This window comes from Pristiophorus japonicus, chromosome 5 (genome assembly GCF_044704955.1).
Source record: "Pristiophorus japonicus isolate sPriJap1 chromosome 5, sPriJap1.hap1, whole genome shotgun sequence".
NCBI classification, from domain to species: Eukaryota; Metazoa; Chordata; class Chondrichthyes; family Pristiophoridae; genus Pristiophorus; species Pristiophorus japonicus.
The window spans coordinates 175,007,336-175,026,503 of record NC_091981.1 but is presented as its reverse complement, the minus strand read 5'-3'; the positions used below and the strand labels follow the sequence as shown (position 1 = coordinate 175,026,503).

Genomic DNA, 19,168 nt, shown 5'->3' with positions numbered 1-19,168 from the left:
AAGCAAAGATCACAAAGAAGCAGTAGAGAAGGCAATTTGGTTGGTCTGTCTACAGCGACAGGTCCAACTCCTAGATAAAACCAGAGAGACATTACAGGCAAAGTTATGGGAATGCACAGAGAACTATCAGGAAAGGGTTATGTCAGAAGAAAGATTATCAGGAGAACTCCGTAAGCTAAAACAGGAAAGGACCTAAATAATAAAAAGGTTTAAAAACAGTCAGGACTATTTTCAATGTCAGGTTACCGAGGCCAAAAGTAATGAAAAGTCACTGAGGGAGGAAAGCACTCACCTCACCCTACAAGTAAAAGAGCGCCAGGAAAGACTAAAAGATGTGCAAGCAGTGTATAAAGTAACTAGCACTAATGGGTTTGAATCGGGAGACCACGGTCCCTGCCAGCAACAAATTAAAAGTTTAAACCTTGCTCTGTCCAAGGCAAAAGGCATGGTATGCCTAATAAGCCCGGGTATGCTCCAGGTAAACCTGGAAGAGAAGGAAGAAACTACCTGGCCACTGCTATGGCACCGGTGACTACATCGGTTCGGCAGCAGGACAGGCAAATCAGTTGCGGGGCGGACAGGGATAGTGAACTACCACCACCTGTAGCACCGAGTTTCAACTCGGCTTGGCCGCAGGGAGGGGAGGGAGGCGAGCCGGGACAGGGAGAGCCAGAACCAGGGCCAATGTGCTCGGTCCGGCAACAGAAGTTTGGCCCGCCCACCCTTGGCGGGGGCCCAGGGCCCCTGGAAAGTCAGTCTGTGGTCCCCCACACTCCCCACCAGCTTAGGGTTATGGTAAGCCACCTGGGAAAGCTAACTCCAAAGGGAGACCCCTCGGTTCACTTTGTGGAATTGGAACAGGCAGGGGATATTAATGGGTGGGATGATGCAGAAATGGCAAAGGTGCTTCTCCTATCTCTAGACAGCAAACTGTACCAGTCCCTCTCTACTGAGAGCAAAAGAGGACGTAAAACACTTGCTGCCATCCAAAAGGACATTCTAGAAGTTATGGGCTGCAATGACTGGAGTCCCTTCTCTAGAGTAGAGAAAACTGTGCAGCTCACAGGAGAAACCCCACAGGCTTTCGCAGACCGACTGTGGCCGGTGTACAAAAGCACCTGTATTGGGGACATAGACAGAGATCACTTAAACCCGGATGAATTAGCACACTGACTCTGAAGCCTAGTAGCTAACAATTTACCCAGAATAAGAACCAAGGCTGAGGCCTGGTTCGACCCCAGAAATCCCCAAGCCACAGAAGAGGGAGTGCTTAGGCAACTGACCCTAGCTTACAGAAACAGCAGAGGGACAGAAGAACACTCTCAAAAGGGAAGGGTTCACGAAATCCAAGCTAACCAAGATAAGAGGGAATGTCGCCACGAGGGGGGCAACCCCTCCGATACAAAACGTACCTGCTTTGGGTGCGGCACTGGAGAAGGGATTTAAAAATCCTTGGAAGAATAGCGCAGGAAAGAATTCTCCAGCCCCTGCCCAAAAGACCGAGACAGATAAGCCAGTCCCCCCCCCACTCGATTGATACCTTTTTAACGGCGCTCTGAGCCGTGTTAGATGGCCCTGGGAAGGTAGCCATCACCACCAGTACCGAGATCCCATCTGCCCCCTCCCAACCAAAACCGTGACTAAGACAGGCGCAGCCTGTCCACCTGTGTTCCCTCGAGTATGATGCGTGGGGGAGACCGACCGTACAGATGGAAGTGGAAAAGGTGAAAGGAACTTATCTGCTGGACACCGGTGCCTCAAGCACCCTTGTCTATGCAGCTAACCCCGCCACCTCACCTCTGTTTAACGGGGTCCCTTACAGCTTGGTGGGTTTCACAGGCACTGAACAGACTGGCTCATTCTCCGTTCCGCTCTCCATTCATTTAGGTACACTCCACACTAAGTGGACTTGTGTCCTGATGAAGTGGGAGCAGGAAGGGAGAGGGATCCTGGAGGCTGACTTCATCCTAGGCCACGGGATCCTAGTGGATTTAAGAAACCACTTTCTTTGGGGGTCAGTCTGTACGGGACAGGAGAGTGAGGTGATGGTTATTCCGGGAAAACAGGGAAAAGGGACGGTGTGCACCATGGAACCAAAGGAGGGTTACGACCTTGAATCACTGGTCAGTAACACCCCTGTAGAATATCAAGAATATGTGAGGAAAAACCTTGCACTCATAAACACGACTGCGGGAGAATAAACGGGGTCGAGGTTAGCATAGATGGGGACTCCATGATCCAACCACAGAAACAGTATAACTTCCCCAGGGAGACGGAGGCAGACATGGAAACAGCCTTGGGTTCTTTAGTTAAACGGGGTATTGAGACCAATAGCTACCCATGTGAACTCTCCATTGTGGCCGGTTAAGAAACTGGACAACTCCTGGAGAGCCACGGTGGACTATCGAGTACTCAACCGTAACATCCCTGCCTGTGCACCCACTGTTGCTGCTGTCGGTGACCTCATTGGAAGTATCCCAGCCTCCGCGACCACCTTCACGGTGCTGGATATTTCCAACGGGTTCTGGTCCATACCTTTAAGAAGGGAAGATCAGTACAAGTTTGCTTTTACCTTTAAAGGGCAGCAATACACTTGGAATTGTCTCCCACAGGGCTTCCACAACAGCCCCAGTATTTTCCATCAGTGTATGGCCAACTGTTTAAAGAGCTTCCGCAGACCCCAGCAGTTAGTGTAGTATATAGATGACCTGCTCCTGTTCACCGATGAGGGGGAGGAGCATGGCCCACTGCTGGCTGAACTGCTGGGGCTGCTGAAAGAAGAAGGATTAAAAGTAAATCCCAAGAAGGCACAGATCGGCCAGAAGGAAGTAAAATTCCTGGGACTGGCTGTGTGCGTGGGGAGAGAGCCATTGACAAAGCTAGAAGGGAAGCAGTGCAGAAGTTACCCGTCCCCAACACAGTGACAGGAGAAAGATCTTTTCTAGGGCTAACAGGGTACTGCAGAGACTTCATTGAGGATTATGCAGCCACAGCAGCCCCTCTGCTCCGACTCCTACACAACGGAGTGGAGTGGGAATGGTGTCATGTTTGTAACTACAATGCAACACCACTGTATTACTGTATACACTCAACTCAGATGCACACCTTGACCACAGGGGGTGAACTTGCGGGAGACACTCCTTACCTGATCACACAGGTATATAAAGGGAGGTCCCACGCAGGGTCATCACTTCTGGAGTCCTGTAATAAAGATCTAAGGTCACAGATTGGCCTTGTCCCTGGAATGTGCCTCATGTAGTTTCATGCTGTAGAGTATGGACTTTACATTGGCGACGAGAAACAAGAATTCACGTCCCACGAGAATGGCCACCAGTAGCACAGAGGAACGGTACTGTGTTGGGGAAGACTGGGATGATTTTGTCGAGAGGCTCCAGCAAAGCTTCGTTATTAAAGACTGGCTGGAGGATGCAGCAGCCAACAAGCGAAGGGCTCATCTCCTGACCAGCTGCGGGCCAAAGACTTATGCGCTCATGAAGGACTTACTGGCACCCGAAAAGCCGTCGGACAAAACCTTTGAAGAGCTTAGCAAATTAATCAGGGAGCACCTCAAACCGGCGAGCAGCATACACATGGCTCGACACAGATTCTACACCCACCGACGTCGTGAAGGACAGAGCATACCGGACTTTGTAGCGGACCTCCGGCGTTTGGCCAGCCTCTGTAAGTTCACAGACACCTGCAGGGTGAGATGCTAAGGGACTTCTTTATCGAGGGTATCGGTCATGCGGGAATTTTTCGCAAGTTAATTGAGACCAAGTACTTGTCCTTGGAAGCGGCAGCGTTGTTGCTCAAACATTCATGGCAGGGTTGAAAGAGACGAAAATGATAAATGATTTACGCACGCAATTCTGCCTCTAACGCGGCGATGGATCTGGGAGTCAACACCATCAATGCTACTCACAGCCCTGCAGGCAGGCAGCAGCAGTCCGACATTTACCAGGCAACAATAGACCCCAGAGCAGGACCTCAACAGAAACAATGGCAGGCTGAATGGACATTCACGCCATCACAATGGACAATGCGGCCCGGGATGGGGCCATTGACACCCACTAATAGGATACTTAAGAGCAGTCAAAGGGACAGTCAGCATGGAATTCCTAGCCATAGTCCCTTTGTCCCCAACAATGGAAACTTTAACTCATGCTGGAGGTGTGGGGGAATCTTGCAGATTCCAACAGTTTGTCTGCAGAAACTGCAATCTCAGTGGCCATTTAGCTCGAATGTGCAGAAAACCTGCAACCAGATTAATATATCAGGGAGATGGACCAGAAGAGGGTTCTGTGAGGCAGGATGACTTTTGGGGCAAACCGATGGACGCCAAGGTTCAGCGGGTCCATGCGGCGAATATTCACAGCTCACACACCAAAACACCACCAATGATGATGAGGGTTTTGTTGAACAGTTTCCCAGTACGCATGGAGCTGGACACTGGAGCCAGCCAGTCACTCATGGGTGTTCAGCAACTTAAGAAGCTATGGCCACTCAAAACCAGTAGACCCAAATTAGGACGTATTGAGACACAATTACGGACTTACACCAAAGAAATCATTCCGGTTCTAGGCAGTGCAATGTTGGCTGTCACACACAATGGGTTAGTGAACCGGCTGCCGCTCTGGATTGTCCCGGGCAATGGTCCCGCACTGTTGAGGAGGAGCTGGTTAGCCGAGATGAACTGGGAATGGGGGGATGTTCACGCAATGTCCTCGGTGGAGCGAAGTTCGTGCTCACAAGTCCTACATCAATTCGAGTCACCATTCCAACCGGGCGTCAGGACTTTCAAAGACACTAAAGTAGTGATACACGTCACCCCGGATGCCAGGCCAGTGCACCACAAAGCCAGAGCGGTGCCGTATGTAATGCAGGAAACAATAGAGAGTAAATTGGACCGGCTGTTGCGAGAGGGCATCATCTCGCCTGTTGAATTCAGCGACTGGGCGAGCCCCATCATTCCCGTTCTAAAAGCGGATGGCTCTGTCAGGATCTGTGGCGACTACAAGGCCACCATCAATCGGGTGTCCCTACAAGATCAATATCCGCTCCCAAGAGCGGAGAACCTCTTTGCCACGCTGGCAGGCGGCAAGCTGTTCACCAAGCTGGACCTCACTTCAGCATATATGACCCAGGAACTGGCCGACGAATCTAAACTACTGACCACCATCATCACGCACAGGTAACTGTTCGTTTATAACAGGTGCCCATTTGGCATTCGATCAGCAGCTGCGATTTTTCAACGTAACATGGAAAGTCTGCTTAAATCCATTCCTGGAACGATCGTATTCCAGGACGACATCCTCATCACGGGTCGAGACACCGAGGAACACCTCCACAACCTGGAGGAGGTGCTACGCCAACTGAACTGGGTAGGCCTGCGACTCAAGAAGTCTAAATGCATGTTTTTAGCTCCTGAGGTTGAGTTTCTGTGCAGGAGGGTTGCTGCAGGTGGGATTTGGCCCACCGAATCCAAAACAGAGGTGATTCGACGAGCACCCAGGCCCTGCAACACCTCGGAGTTGCGTTCATTCCTGGGACTGTTGAACTATTTCGGGAACTTTCTGCCGAACTTGAGCACATTGTTGGAGCCGCTACACGTGCTCCTGCGTAAGGGTTGCGATTGGTTTTGGGGGGACTATCAGGAACGGGCTTTTAATCGGGCGCGAAACCTACTTTGTTCAAACAAGTTGTTGACCCTGTACGACCCCTGTAAACGTTTAGTTGTGACATGTGATGCATCGTCCTATGGGGTTGGGTGCGTGTTGCAGCAGGGCAATGCTGAGGGTCAGCTACAACCTGTGGCTTATGCCTCCAGGTTGCGCTCTCAAGCAGAACGTTGAGAAGGAAGCGCTTGCATGTGTCTATGGTGTAAAAAAAATGCATCAGTGCCTCTTCGGTAGGAAGTTTGAGTTAGAGACGGACCACAAACCACTCACATCCCTGTTGTCAGACAGCAAGGCTGTCAATGCCAACGCATCAGCTCGCATACAGTGGTGGGCTCTCACGCTAGCTGCTTATGACTACTCCATCTGGCACCGGCCCGGCACGGAAAACTGCGCTGACGCGCTCAGCAGGCTCCCTCTGGCCACCACCAAAGGGGCAGCTGAGCAAAGCGCTGAGATTGTCATGGCTGTCGATGCCTTTGACAGTGCAGGCTCCCCCATCTCAACCCGCCAGATCAAAATCTTGATAAACAGAGATCCCCTCCTATTCTTGATTAAGAAATGTGTCCTGACTGGGGATTGGGCGCCCGCACACGGAGCATACCCTGAGGAGGTCATACCGTTCCACAGGCAGATGGATGAGCTCTCCATCCAAGCCGACTGCCTACTGTGGCGCAGCCGGGTAGTCATGCCCCAGGAGGGCAGAGAGGCATTCATCAGGGAACTCCACAGTGAGCACCCAGGCATTGTGATGATGAAGGCCATTGCCCGGTCACACGTTTGGTGGTCTGGATTGATTCATGGGGGTAATGCCCCCAGGGAGGCCCCGCTCAGCCCATAGCCCTGGCCCACCAAGCCATGGTCATGCATTCACGTTGACTACGCGGACCCATTCATGGGGAAGATGTTCCTCATTGTAGTAGATGCGAACTCGAAATGGATTGAGTGCATCATCCTGAATTCATGCACGTCATCACCACCGTGGAAAGCCTACGTGCGATCTTTGCAACCCATGGCTTGCCGGACATCCTGGTTAGTGATAATGGCCTGTGTTTCACGAGCTATGAATTCCGAGAATTTATGTCGGGCAATGGCATCAACTACGTCAGGACTGCGCAGTTCAAGCCAGCCTCCAATGGCCAGGCGGAACGGGCAGTCCAAATCATTAAGCAAGGTATGCTCAGGATTCAAGGAGCCTCCCTACAATGCCGCCTATCGCGCCTCCTGCTGGCCTATAGATCCCGACTGCAGTCGTTCACGGGGGTCCTGCCCGCAGAGCTACTCATGAAACGGACACTCAAAACTCGGTTGTCCCTCATCCACCCAGTTCTGACTGACATAGTTGAGGGCAAGCGCAAGTCACAAAATGAGTACCATGACCGTAATTCAAGGAGGAGATGTATAGAAATAAATGATCCTGTATTCATCCTCAATCACGCCATGGGGCCCAAATGGCTTGAGGGCACTGTAATTGGCAAAGAGGGGAATATGCCGTAAGCATCTGGACCAAGTTAAAAAAAGGTTCAGCATGGACATGGAGGAACCTGAAGAAGACCATGAGATAGAGCTCATACTACCACCAGCGAACGTGCAACAAGAGCAATCAGAAGAATGCACAGTCCCTGAGGTCAGCCCGGACAGGCCAGAATCACCACAGGTGACAGACACTCACATCAGTGTCCAACAACCAGAGCCCCAACTGCGGCGCTCCACGAGGGAGCGTAGACCACCTGAAAGACTGAACCTATGGTCCCAGTAAGACTTTGGGGAGGGGGAAGGTGATGTCATGTTTGTAACTACAATATAACACCACTGTATTACTGTATACACTCAATTCAGATGCTCACCTTGACCACAGGGGGTGAACTTGTGGGAGACACTCCTTACCTGATCACACAGGTATATAAAAGGAGGTCCCACGCAGGGTCATCACTTCTGGAGTCCTGTAATAAAGAGTTCAGGTCACAGAGTGGCCTTGTCCCTGGAATGTGCCTCGGGTGGTTTCATGCTGTAGAGTAAGGAGTTTACAAATGGGATAAAGGTTGCGAGGCAGCATTTATCCAACTCAAGAAAGACCTGCAGACCGCGCCAGCTCTAGGGGTCATAGATAGGGGTAAAGAGTTTTACCTGGAGGTAGCAGCCAGTGGGGACAGCCTGAGTGCAGTACTGCTGCAGGGGCAGCACGGCCGGCTGAGACCAGTGGTCTACTCCTCTAGGATACTCATGGATGTGGAGAAGGGATACTTCAACTGTGAGCGGCACCTCCTAGCCACTCACTGGGCTGTGAAAAGATCACTGATCTTCACAGGGGGGTCCCCTATCACACTCCTTACCCATCAAACGCCCACCCAAATGCTCCTAGATGGGAGAATCAAGGACGGGACAGTGAGCAGTGCCCGCATTGCTCGCTGGACCCTGCTCCTCTCTCAAATGGACCTACGGTAAAGGGTCTCTGCGAGCCGAGACTCGCAGCCAACGTGATTTATCCAGGGACAGCCCACCGGTGTTCTGTAGAAGGGGTATGTGAAATTAACATAGGCTTTTGGGCTGGGTTACACCCCACAGGCCGAGAGATCTATGTGGACGGTTCAAGCATGGTATTTGCATGTGAATGACTCACAGGCTGCGGAGTTTATGACCTCGAGGCAGGCATTGCCCTGGCGATTAAACTCCCCAGTACTATGAGCGCCCAGACGCTGAACTATCTGCGGTGGTGTATGTCGTCACACACCCCGAAGAATTCCCTACCCCATACACGATTTGCTCGGACAGTATGTTCACATGCAATTCGTGTACAGAGTACCTGGCTATTTGGTCCCGCCGCGGATACACATCCGCAGACGGGAGACCCCTGGCAATTAAGCCCCTACTGGAAAAGATCATGAAAGCCGTAGGGGAGGAAGGGAATATCTACTTCCATAAAGTGAAGGCACATTCCACCACCGAACCCCGTTGCGAGGGAAACCAGCAGGCTGCCATGTTAGCCAAGCAGGGGGCCTGCACAGGCAAGCTCTGGGATCCATATAACCCAGGACCCATCGCAGCAGTCAGGCAGGATAGGGACGGCAGGGAAGGCAGGGATAGCTTTGCCCCCGAACCTAAAAGCGGTTCAGACCCAAGACCCCATTCTCAAAACTGTCCTAAACAAGCTAGCAAAAGGGGAAAGGATAGACGGCCCGTACAGCACCGCAGCAATTGTCATTAAAGGAGGCATGCTGTTCAGGGGAGAGCAATGGGTAGTACCGCAACAACACCGGAAAGAATTCCTCCAGCTGACCCACGAGGGTCCAGGAGCAGGGCACCCCGGACCTGAGACCACTTGGCAACGAGTGGCCAGGACTCAGGGAAGACGTCCATGAGTTCTGCGCTAGCTGTCTGGTGTGCGCTGCCAACAACCCCGACCTCCAGAAAAGAAAGGTGTCTATGGGACATATCAGGAGGGTAGAGGGACCCTGGCAGTCGATCCAAGTCGATTACATCGGGCCCCTACCTGCTGCCCAGGGAGGTTACAAGTACTGCCTAGCATTAGTGGATGTATTCACTAAATGGGTGGAAGCCTTCCCATGCCGAACAACCACTGCCCTGGGAACAGCTAGGATCCTGGTCAGAGAAGTGTTCTCTCGATGGGGACTACCACAATACATGGAGTCCGACCAAGGGAGTCACTTCACCGGGCAGGTGATGCAGGAGACCCTTAAGGTACTCGGCATCAAAGGGAAATGGCATGTCGCCCACAACCCGCAGTCATCCGGGCCTGTAGAGCGTTTAAACCGCACTATCAAAGAAAGGCTGCGAAAAGAGACAGGGGTCTCACCCAAAGGGTGGGTAGAGGTCATACCACTGGTCCTCATGGGGATCCGGGCCAGCCAGTCAAAGAGCACGGGGTACTCCCCGTACGAGCTCATGACCAGCAGAGCCATGCGAACGCCCACCCATGTGTTAGCCCCAGTACTCACGGAAGGTCAGCTTATGGAAGCGAACCGGGACAGCTTTGTCAGGAATCTGTTTGAACACCTTAAACAGATTCACTGGCAGGCTGCTAACAACATGGGAAGACAGCATCGGAGCAACCGACTGCTGCTAGAACCCCGCCACCACCACGAATGGGAGAAAGGGGACCAGGTTATGGTGAGAAACTACACTAGAGTAGGGGTCTTTGAGGCAATGTACATGGAACCGTACCACATTGTCAACAAGGCTAGCCCCATGGTCTATGCCATAAAATTGCCCCGCCGAACAAAGTGGTTCCACATAAATCAGTGCAAACTTTTCAACCCAGGGACAGCAGCTAAATGTAAGGGACAGCCAATACCTGTAAACCGTACTAAAGACAGGGACCCCCAGCCAACAGCAACCGATTGTGGAAATCCCACAGGGGACGTGGCAGACCCACAGACTGCACCTAGAGGGGCGGTGGACTGTGTTACTGGAGGAGCTGTCCACCCAATCATTTGGGATTCAGACGCGCCCCCAGCAGCCGGAGCCTTAAGAAGGACTCCCTGCACACCACGGCCAAAGACACCATGGTCACCAGCGCCCCAATTTGAATGATTCTGCCCCGGGAAAGGGACCAGCCGCAAAAGGGCACCTTAGGTCAGAGACCAGCCCGCGAGCAGGGACACCCAGCCGGTAGCCTCGGGCAGCAAGGGACCCCCAGAAGAGATAACGGTGGACCAGCCACCAAGTGAGAATCCCCAGTCCGTAGCTGTCAACCAGGCAGAACCCCCAGGGGAAGAAACGAACCAGGCAGCCACCCCCAAAGGAGTGGTGTGCTGCAGCACCAGAGGGGACGTTCCCCCGATAGTGTGGGACTCAAACCCACATCCGGTCAGGGTACTTAGGTCGGTCTGCACCGTCTAACCCTATCACCTATCTCGCTGGACACCCAGCGGGAGAAGAAGAAAGAGAGAAGGCAGGAATTAACCTGGCCACCTGGAGATGGGTGGCAGATGTACATATATAGTATGATATGAATTTAAGTATGTTTAGCAATAAGTTAGAGTAGTGTAAGATTATCTGTGTAATGATAAATATGTATATGTATTTGTTAACTGGGGTAAGAAAAAAGAATCTACCTGTGCAGCTATTAAAAGAGGCACAGGCCGGGTAACACCTGGGAGTAAGAAGAATCTACCGGTATAGAAGTTAAGGAAGCACCGATAAGATTACAAGCAAAACGGCTATGAGATAAAAGTAAAAGCAGAAATCAATCCACAAGGAAGTGAATAAGACAGCCAGTCAATTAAAGACCATGAGCCCAAATTTGGAACTTGGTCACCTTTGTCAAGCCAGAGAGCTTTCTCAGGGCTAGACAATCTGTTTTATGTGCCCCAACAGGAAAGAGAGCAGCATGAGAGGGATCCTGTTCCTGTTCGCCCTGATAGGGATGAGCAGCGGCAACCGAGGAGACATGGAAGAATCTTTCATTTATGGGTGTTCAGTGTCATGTTTATAAGCTTCACATAACTGTAACCTTTATGTAACAACACTGTACACTGTATTCACCTGAGTAATGCACACCTTGACCACAGGGGGTGAACTTGTGGGAGATGCTCCTCACCTGGTCACCCAGGTATATAAAGGGAGGTCCCATGCAGTGCCAGCACTTCTTGATCCTGGGAATAAAGGTTCAGGTCACATAGTGACCTTGTCTGCAGGACATGCCTCGTGTGATTCTATAGTAAGGTGTAAGGACACTACATTCAGGAGGGAGAGCACCGATCGTAACTGCCTGGGATGGCCCCCGAGACGTGGAAGAACTCGCCGTTTACGCCCACGAGGGAAGATGGCCAGGGTGGCTGGGATCTAATTCTACCCGCTACTCCAGCCAGGAAGGCTTTACCTACGGGAAGGCCTCAGTTCCATGCCCGCAGATACGGATCATCGCTGCCCGAGTCAGTGTTACAGAGGAAAAACGTGTATGTTTGACTTGCAAAGGAAACATTCCCCTGGGAAGATGGTGCTGGTTCAGAAAACTCAGCAAGGATGCATGGGACCAGGAATCAGACTGGGAAAGATCGGTAATGATACGTACCGCACCATCACGGGAACACGGGGAGAAGTAAAAGTGTGTTGGGACAAATGGTGGGAATCCGAACAAGGAATTTATGTTTGCATGTGGGGATCAGAGAGTATTTGTCCCGCAGGCATATCAATCGCCTTCGCAAGATGAGGGGGAAGGGATGGAGTGGGATTCTAGCCTACATGGGTGCACGCTCCCACACTCCCCATTCCCAATTAACGCCACCGAACTAAGAGCACACATTAAGAAACCCCTGCCCATGACCCCGCCAGTGCGCACAATAATAGAAAGGTGTCCTACCACCACCAAGGGACCTGGGAACGGATTAGTATTTGTACTGACCGAAAAGGTGTTATACCAGGGTGTACATTATGTAGTAGCTTCAGTAATATTAAACCTTACCGAGGCACACCTACCTGCATGATGTCCGAAGGAAACAGTGCTGCTATACCAGGCCCTACTTAGAGACATGTTCAAGAAATTTTATGAGTTAGACTTTGGAAATGTAGAAAAACCGACCTATACACCTTAAACGCCAAGGACACCATGGGCTCAGGGAGATCTAGAAGGGGAATCATAAATGACATAGACATAGACATAGAAAATAGGTGCAGGAGTAGGCCATTCGGCCCTTCTAGCCTGCACCGCCATTCAATGAGTTCATGGCTGAACATGCAACTTCAGTACCCCATTCCTGCTTTCTCACCATACCCCTTGAATCCCCTAGTAGTAAGGACTTCATCTAACTCCTTTTTGAATATATTTAGTGAATTGGCCTCAACAACTTTCTGTGGTAGAGAATTCCACAGGTTCACCACGTTTTCACTACCTACAATACAGCATCCTCTATAATAAATAGCCTAGATGACATAGAGCTGCAAACACAGATAAACAGACCCAATTGAGAAAAATCCTGAAACAGGAGAATACCGTAGTAGGATCAGAACTACACGAGGACCAGGCTATGACAGTCCATTTGAAAGAAATAGTGGCTGAGCTGGAAAAACATACACAGACAATGAATGCACTCATACGGGAGGATAGAAATGCTTCTGCACAGAATGAGGTGTGCGTACTGTATGGGGCATGGTTGTTGGGCGAGGGCCGCAACAACCTGGAGGATTTAAGACGAGGTGTAGTCCCCTCTTGGATCAGGAACAAGCACCTCGCAGGCCTCCACCCATATAGTAATTCTCTAAGCCCGTGCCAGCTCCGCCTAGCCTCTGAAGCCTACCCTGTCCCAGTAGACTGTGGGAAATCTAACCACACTATTATGGGGAACATTAGAGTTATGCAGGGAGGTGCACACATTCGTTTCACAGCGGTCCCACCCTATGTCATAAAGTGGGAGCACGCTGTAACGGGTACTGACCTCTCCGGGTGCCGGAGTCGGGGTAATACTGTGTCCCCAGTACTTGAGTGCCCATTCAAAGTCACAGTGTGGTTTTAAAGCTGCTGGTGCACAGTCTATTAACTGTACCATGGAGGTAATGACACAAGACCATGTCCCTCCACAGGTAATATACATAGGGGGTGGGACATATTGTGTCACCACCAGTGTGCCCCACTACCAACATGGACACTTCTGGTGTCCGGTAAGTGACAGCAGTTTTTGCTTCAAACCTGAGGCATCAGTTCAAGTGGCCCAGGGACGGATTGTCCCCATTCCTGAACCCTCCACTGTCCACCTCACTGTGAAGGAAAACATTACAAACCTGCAGGATTATGTTGTACATTTTGGCTATGCAATTCCCCCTCGACCCGAACATCTTACCGCTCTGCTAAAAGCTGTAATTATCTCACAAAAACATTTCTATACTCTAGAACAGAAACCCATTGAAACAGGGAAAAAGATTCTCGAGATCACCATTCCACCTTGGTGGGACCTTTTCAGAAATATAGAAGTCCCAGTCTGGATCCGAATCGCTTCCCACACTTTAGTTATTTGTCAACTCACAATTATACTTTACTTATGGTGTCTCACTTGCCGAGTGAAACGCAGAGGCCGTCAGGCTCAGGCACCAAAGGGTGCTATACACTCCTTGGTCAAACTTGGGAATCGCGCAGGGAGGGGTGACACCATACTACCATGTTTAATTTGTGTATGATTTTATCTGCTGTAAACCGCAACATCGCAAGTGTTGTAAGAGTGTTACTTGAATGTTTTGACCATGTACCTTCATTTTACTGAACTTAAAATGTGTTTGACTATGGATCTTTATGTCATTTGAGAATGTGTTACTACGTGTTTACTTTACTTTACTTATGGTTGTGTTTGACTGCATTCCGTCATTTTACAGTGAAAACCGAGTAAAAGAGGAACATCATACCCCCTCTATGCTATAACTGAATTGTAATGACTATATTCGCCTGTATATTGCATTGCATTTCAACGGGGGATGCAGGATAATGTTTAGCTATTATAAATGCAGGGAAGGTTGACTCTCGGGAGCAGGAATTTTGCTTACCTTGATTGGCACTCAAGAGTGTGGAGTGTCAACAGGGGGAATGAAGGAATGCAAAATTCACAAGAAACCCCCCCTGTGTTTGGGCTCATTCGAAAGGAAATTTAATTTGGAACTATCTACCGAAAAGATGGAACTCTAAAGTGCTTATGGAAGAAACTATGAACTTTAATAGAATTTTGGATTTTAAAAGACACACTCAAGGCTGTGGGCGGACCTAGGGAACTAGCAAGAGACAGTCTGATTATGTGAAGCTACTTGGGTGTGAGAACTGAGTTAACCTATCTGGAAGAATGAGTATTTGAAAATCCTTCTCCAAAAGAGACATTAACAACATCACCCAGAGGTAGCTAGCTATCAACATGGGTCTTGGACAACCATTTCAGCATATACATCACAAAGAGGCCCAATCCAGCCTGTATGCGAAAGACTAAGCACAAAAGGACATTGCAATTACCAAACTAATACTTCCATCAGGAAACAGTTTTCGAACATCAACTCACCCAAGACATATCAACTTTTAATGAGCCCGACAAAATATTACAAAGAAGAACCAAGCCCGCCAAAATTATACAAAGGATTTTGAACAGATTTGGCGGCAAGATTAGAACACTGAAATCATATAACTGACTCCTGTTTTCAACAGAGGTTAGGTGGTTGCTAGATAGCTACAAGGCTGCTACCACCTCAGATGACACTTTGACTGACAGACTAGTACCACACTACGCTGTGTCATCAAGACAAGGAGAGAAACCAACGCGACAGTTGTAAACTAACTTCTCCAGCCTCGAAGTCCTAAAGGAAGGAAGAACATCACCATCGCAGCAGCGACCGACCACAGTCAATGTGGTGTCAAGGGAAAAACAACCGCAATCTACCGTTAACTATCAAAAGGATTGGTAAGCATAGTCCTGCATGCCCTGGAGTCTAACCCAGTTAGAATTAGGTATTGGGAGGTGGGAGGTATAATTTACTGTGACCCCCCTTTGAATGTGTAGTGCATGGTTCTTTATTGGAGTGATTTGTGATTTTAAGTTTGACCTTGTACCTTTCCTGGTATTGTTCTTTATTAGAGTGATTATAAGTTTGGCCTTGTATTTTGTTACTAGAGTAATAAGCCTCTATTTCCCTGAATGTAATAAAACCGAAGTTTCTTTTGCATCAAACCAGTGTCCTTTGCACTTTTGTCACACCCCCCAAATAAATCCAGAGTATAGAACCCAAGGGAGTGGGAGCGATTCGAAACCGCTCAAGTTGGTCAGAAGGGAACCTGACCCCCTCATAGAGACCACCCACCCCCCCTTACAGAAGCCAGTGATTAAAGCATTGGATACACAACTGGTCTGGAGGCCTGTTTGTCAAGGGGATGAATGTAAATGGTCGAGGAACCACCACCTACTCCAGGTATCACTGCATTATGCTGATTTCTTGAGTTTTGGCACTGAGGATGGCATTGAACTCTGGCGTAACACCTGCTATCTGTCGCAGGTCAGTGGCTTCATGTGATGCCATGCTGATCTAGCATCCTTTTTAGAGCAGGACCCCAGAGATCTGAATCCTCAGACTGGGGAGCTCGGGGCTGACTTCTGTGGAACCTCCGCTCCTCAGTGCCAGATCCAACTTTCACCTCTGACTCCTCTGGCAGCATGAGGGTAATGAGAGATGGTGTGCCACATATATAAAGAGACTGCGAGGGTCGGGAGAGCATTCCTGTCAGGTAACTTGTCTCTGCTCCAATGAGATTGTTAAGCTCTCCCTGCACCGCAAAAGAGGCCTGGGGTTCAAGCAGCTGGCATCAATAGCCACCTCCCTAAACACGTGTTTCAGGCGGATCTCCAGCCTCCTGCCCCTTCTGTTGTCTATCTCTGTTAGGAGGACATGCAGGACCAGCTCCTTTAAGTTTACTACGTTTTCCTTGATCTGGTTGTCATCCTTGCCACCTGGTTGCCTGCTTCCTCCAATGCTGCATTTCATCCAGGTTTTAGATCCTGTTGCTGTACCACATTTTTGCTTCTCCTCCAGCTCCTCAGATAGCCCACACCCCTCCGCAATTTACAATGGGGTCAGCTTACTGAGGAAATTCCGCTCCACTTCAGATCGTTGAGATTTTGGGCCCTACTTGCTTAAGTTACCAGTTAATGATATCAAGTGTTACTTTTTTTCCAGTTATAGTAGCGGACCTGCTACTGTTGTTCTGAAGTCACTGCACCACATGCTGTCAGGATCAGACGGCACGTGAGCGGGAATTGTCAGCTACAATCTGCTCAGTCTGCCCACATTTAAAATGGGGCGGTGGCAGATTAGCAAAACTACAGCGCCATTTCAAAATGAATATTTAAAATAATATCGGGGGTAATTTCCATGGGCGTCCTCTCACTTGTTCACCATGATTTCGGCAGAAGAGCCACGGAAACCCCGGAAACATTATTTTGAATGATATATTTCAATTGGCAGTTTGCTGGAATAATTGTGGTATTAGACTTTACAACCGACAGTGTCAATTAAAGCATGGTGACCTCGACAGTCCTCAGGGGATCTGCTGGTCTTTGTAACTCTTTCAGGAGCATAGCAGAACCCCCAGAATTACGACGGAGACCGATTGCACAAAGTCTCTACCATCTCCATGAGTTTCATAGTTGTCTCGCAAGGGGACAAGGGGAGCAGAACCTCCATCCAGCCCCTTAAAAGACAAATTACACGCAGGGGATGGATCAAGCGGCCTGGACCCGCAAAGAGAGGAAAATATATTTTCATTAACATTTTTCCTAGGTGGGCCCTCTCGCTCAGGGGTAATGTGGCCTGGGCAACCTCCAGCCCTGGGGTTGTGGGCATGGCACAGGTGGGAGCCGGAGATGCACCCACAGTGGTGATGTCACCCACCTGCCCCATGTTAGTTAGGTGCCCTCCTACTGACTCCACAAACTCCAATGGGGTCAGCAATGGAGGACACCAGCGAGCGCAATCACAACATAATCTCCAGAGTCGCATCCAAGGGAATTTTGTAGCCATTATTCTGTCGAATGTAGGCACTGAAGTTGTTACTTGGATGAAAAATAGATTGTTGCCAAGAGCTACAGGGAAAATGCAATATCCAAAAGTTATCATAACTATGATTTTTGTTACATTTTTTAAATTTTGTTTTTTAGAGCCAAATTTTGTGTCATCCTATGACATTGGAAACTTCACCTATTTCTTTTTTCGGGAGAATGCAGTGGAACATGACTGTGGAAAAACGATTTTCTCCAGAGTGGCAAGGGTGTGCAAAAATGATATTGGAGGGAGGTTTCTCCTGGAGGATACCTGGACAACCTTCATGAAAGCCCGACTAAACTGTTCTCGACCTGGCGAAATTCCTTTTTATTACAATGAGCTGCTAAGCACATTCTTCTTACCTGAGCAAGACATGCTGTACGGAATCTTCACCACTAACGTGTACGTATCCACTAGATTCCCATTTCAGTGCGAGGACACAACTGTCGGTACTCTTTGTTGTGTTCTCTTTAAGATACCTCTTTGTTTTTCAGATGCTGCACCTATATTTATGAGTGCAGACCAAGATGAAATCATATTTGTCAAGACTATTTAATTATACATGGGCATGTTTTCTACAGGAATAGTATAGCGGCTTCAGCTGTCTGCATGTTTAATCTGAGCGCCATTACTCAAGTTTTTGCCGGGCCATTCAAATTCCAGGAGAATTCCCGTTCAGCATGGCTGCCTTTTTCCAATCCTAATCCTAATTTTCAGGTATTTATGACTCAACTTTTATGAAACTTTCCGTGATTTTGAACAGGGTTAGTTTCTGCAAAAAAAACCAACAAAGTCACCTTAATTGTAAGATTGTGCTGTAAGATTCTGTGGTAAAGGTTTGTTCATTTTAATATATTAATATATTTCAATGTGTGTTCATTATTTTATTTGTTTTTCTTTGTAATTTTCAACAGAAACTTATCTTTTCTTTATACTTTATTAGTGTGGTACTATCGATTATGGTCCTTATATGAATCTCACTGAGAGGAACCTCCAGGATGCTCAGAAGTTTATTCTTATGCATGAAGTGGTGCAGCCCATATTTCCAGTCCCTTTCTTCATGGAGGACAATAGTCGATTTTCACACATAGTGGTGGATGTTGTGCAGGGAAAGGACATGCTCTTCCATGTTATGTACTTGGCCACAGGTACCACAAGTTCATTCGCAGTACAAGAATGCAATGCATGACCTGAATGCACATTATTATGCCAATAATCAGCTTTAATAAAGTTTAGTAAACATTTAGTTCTCACGTAACAGATATATGATCAGTAATGTATGTAATTACATGTTACTTTAACAATAATCCATTTACTCACATCACACAGATTGTGAAATTGCAAGAAACAGCCATGGTTGGTGAATAAGAATAATTTCATCTACATTTAAAAACAAATCATTGTACTATTTGTATTTGTAGCTGCGCAGTTTGCAAGGTCATCCAATTACAATGATTATTCTATTCAGTCACTCAAAGCTGTCCATCACTGGTGTCAGAGGATCAGAGGATGTTGCTGTTTCAATTGTTTCACACCCAGTATTGGCAGGTGACCCTCATTCACAGGTAGTCTCTTGCTGTAGCTTGTCTAAGTTGGACATTGCAGAAACAAAGGCAGTGCACCACAGACCTTTCACCCAGCTGCTTGCTGCCTTGAATTTATGGCTAGTCTTGGTGCATTTAAAACTCCCATTAACTCATCGTTGATGCACATTGACAGTGGCCAAGTTGAATTCTGTGGTTCAGACCATCAACCCTCCTGAATGGAGGAGCCTGTCACGTTGCTAATTTGAAGAAGGCTTTGGGGTTTGGGAAAACACTGGCTTACATTGGGGGTAATTTTGACTTTCGACAATAGTGTAAAACAGTAGATACCAATTCAGTCGCCCATTATACATCTCTCCTGATGACATCGTCCATTTTATACTATCGCCCAAAGTCAAATAACACCAATATTCTTAGTTTCCGGTGAATATC

The 19,168-nt window shown here is 48.7% G+C and overlaps 1 protein-coding gene across 1 annotated transcript in view; it reads left to right on the top strand.

Moving 5' to 3' along the window:
- The window catches only part of sema5a (sema domain, seven thrombospondin repeats (type 1 and type 1-like), transmembrane domain (TM) and short cytoplasmic domain, (semaphorin) 5A), a 188,730-nt gene that overhangs the window by 72,037 nt on the left and 97,525 nt on the right, over positions 1-19,168 (top strand). The window contains exons 7-9 of the mRNA XM_070880009.1: positions 17,309-17,594; positions 17,774-17,909; positions 18,136-18,340. Coding sequence (XP_070736110.1) covers positions 17,309-17,594; positions 17,774-17,909; positions 18,136-18,340 — 627 coding nt within the window. The remainder of the gene's footprint in view (positions 1-17,308; positions 17,595-17,773; positions 17,910-18,135; positions 18,341-19,168) is intronic.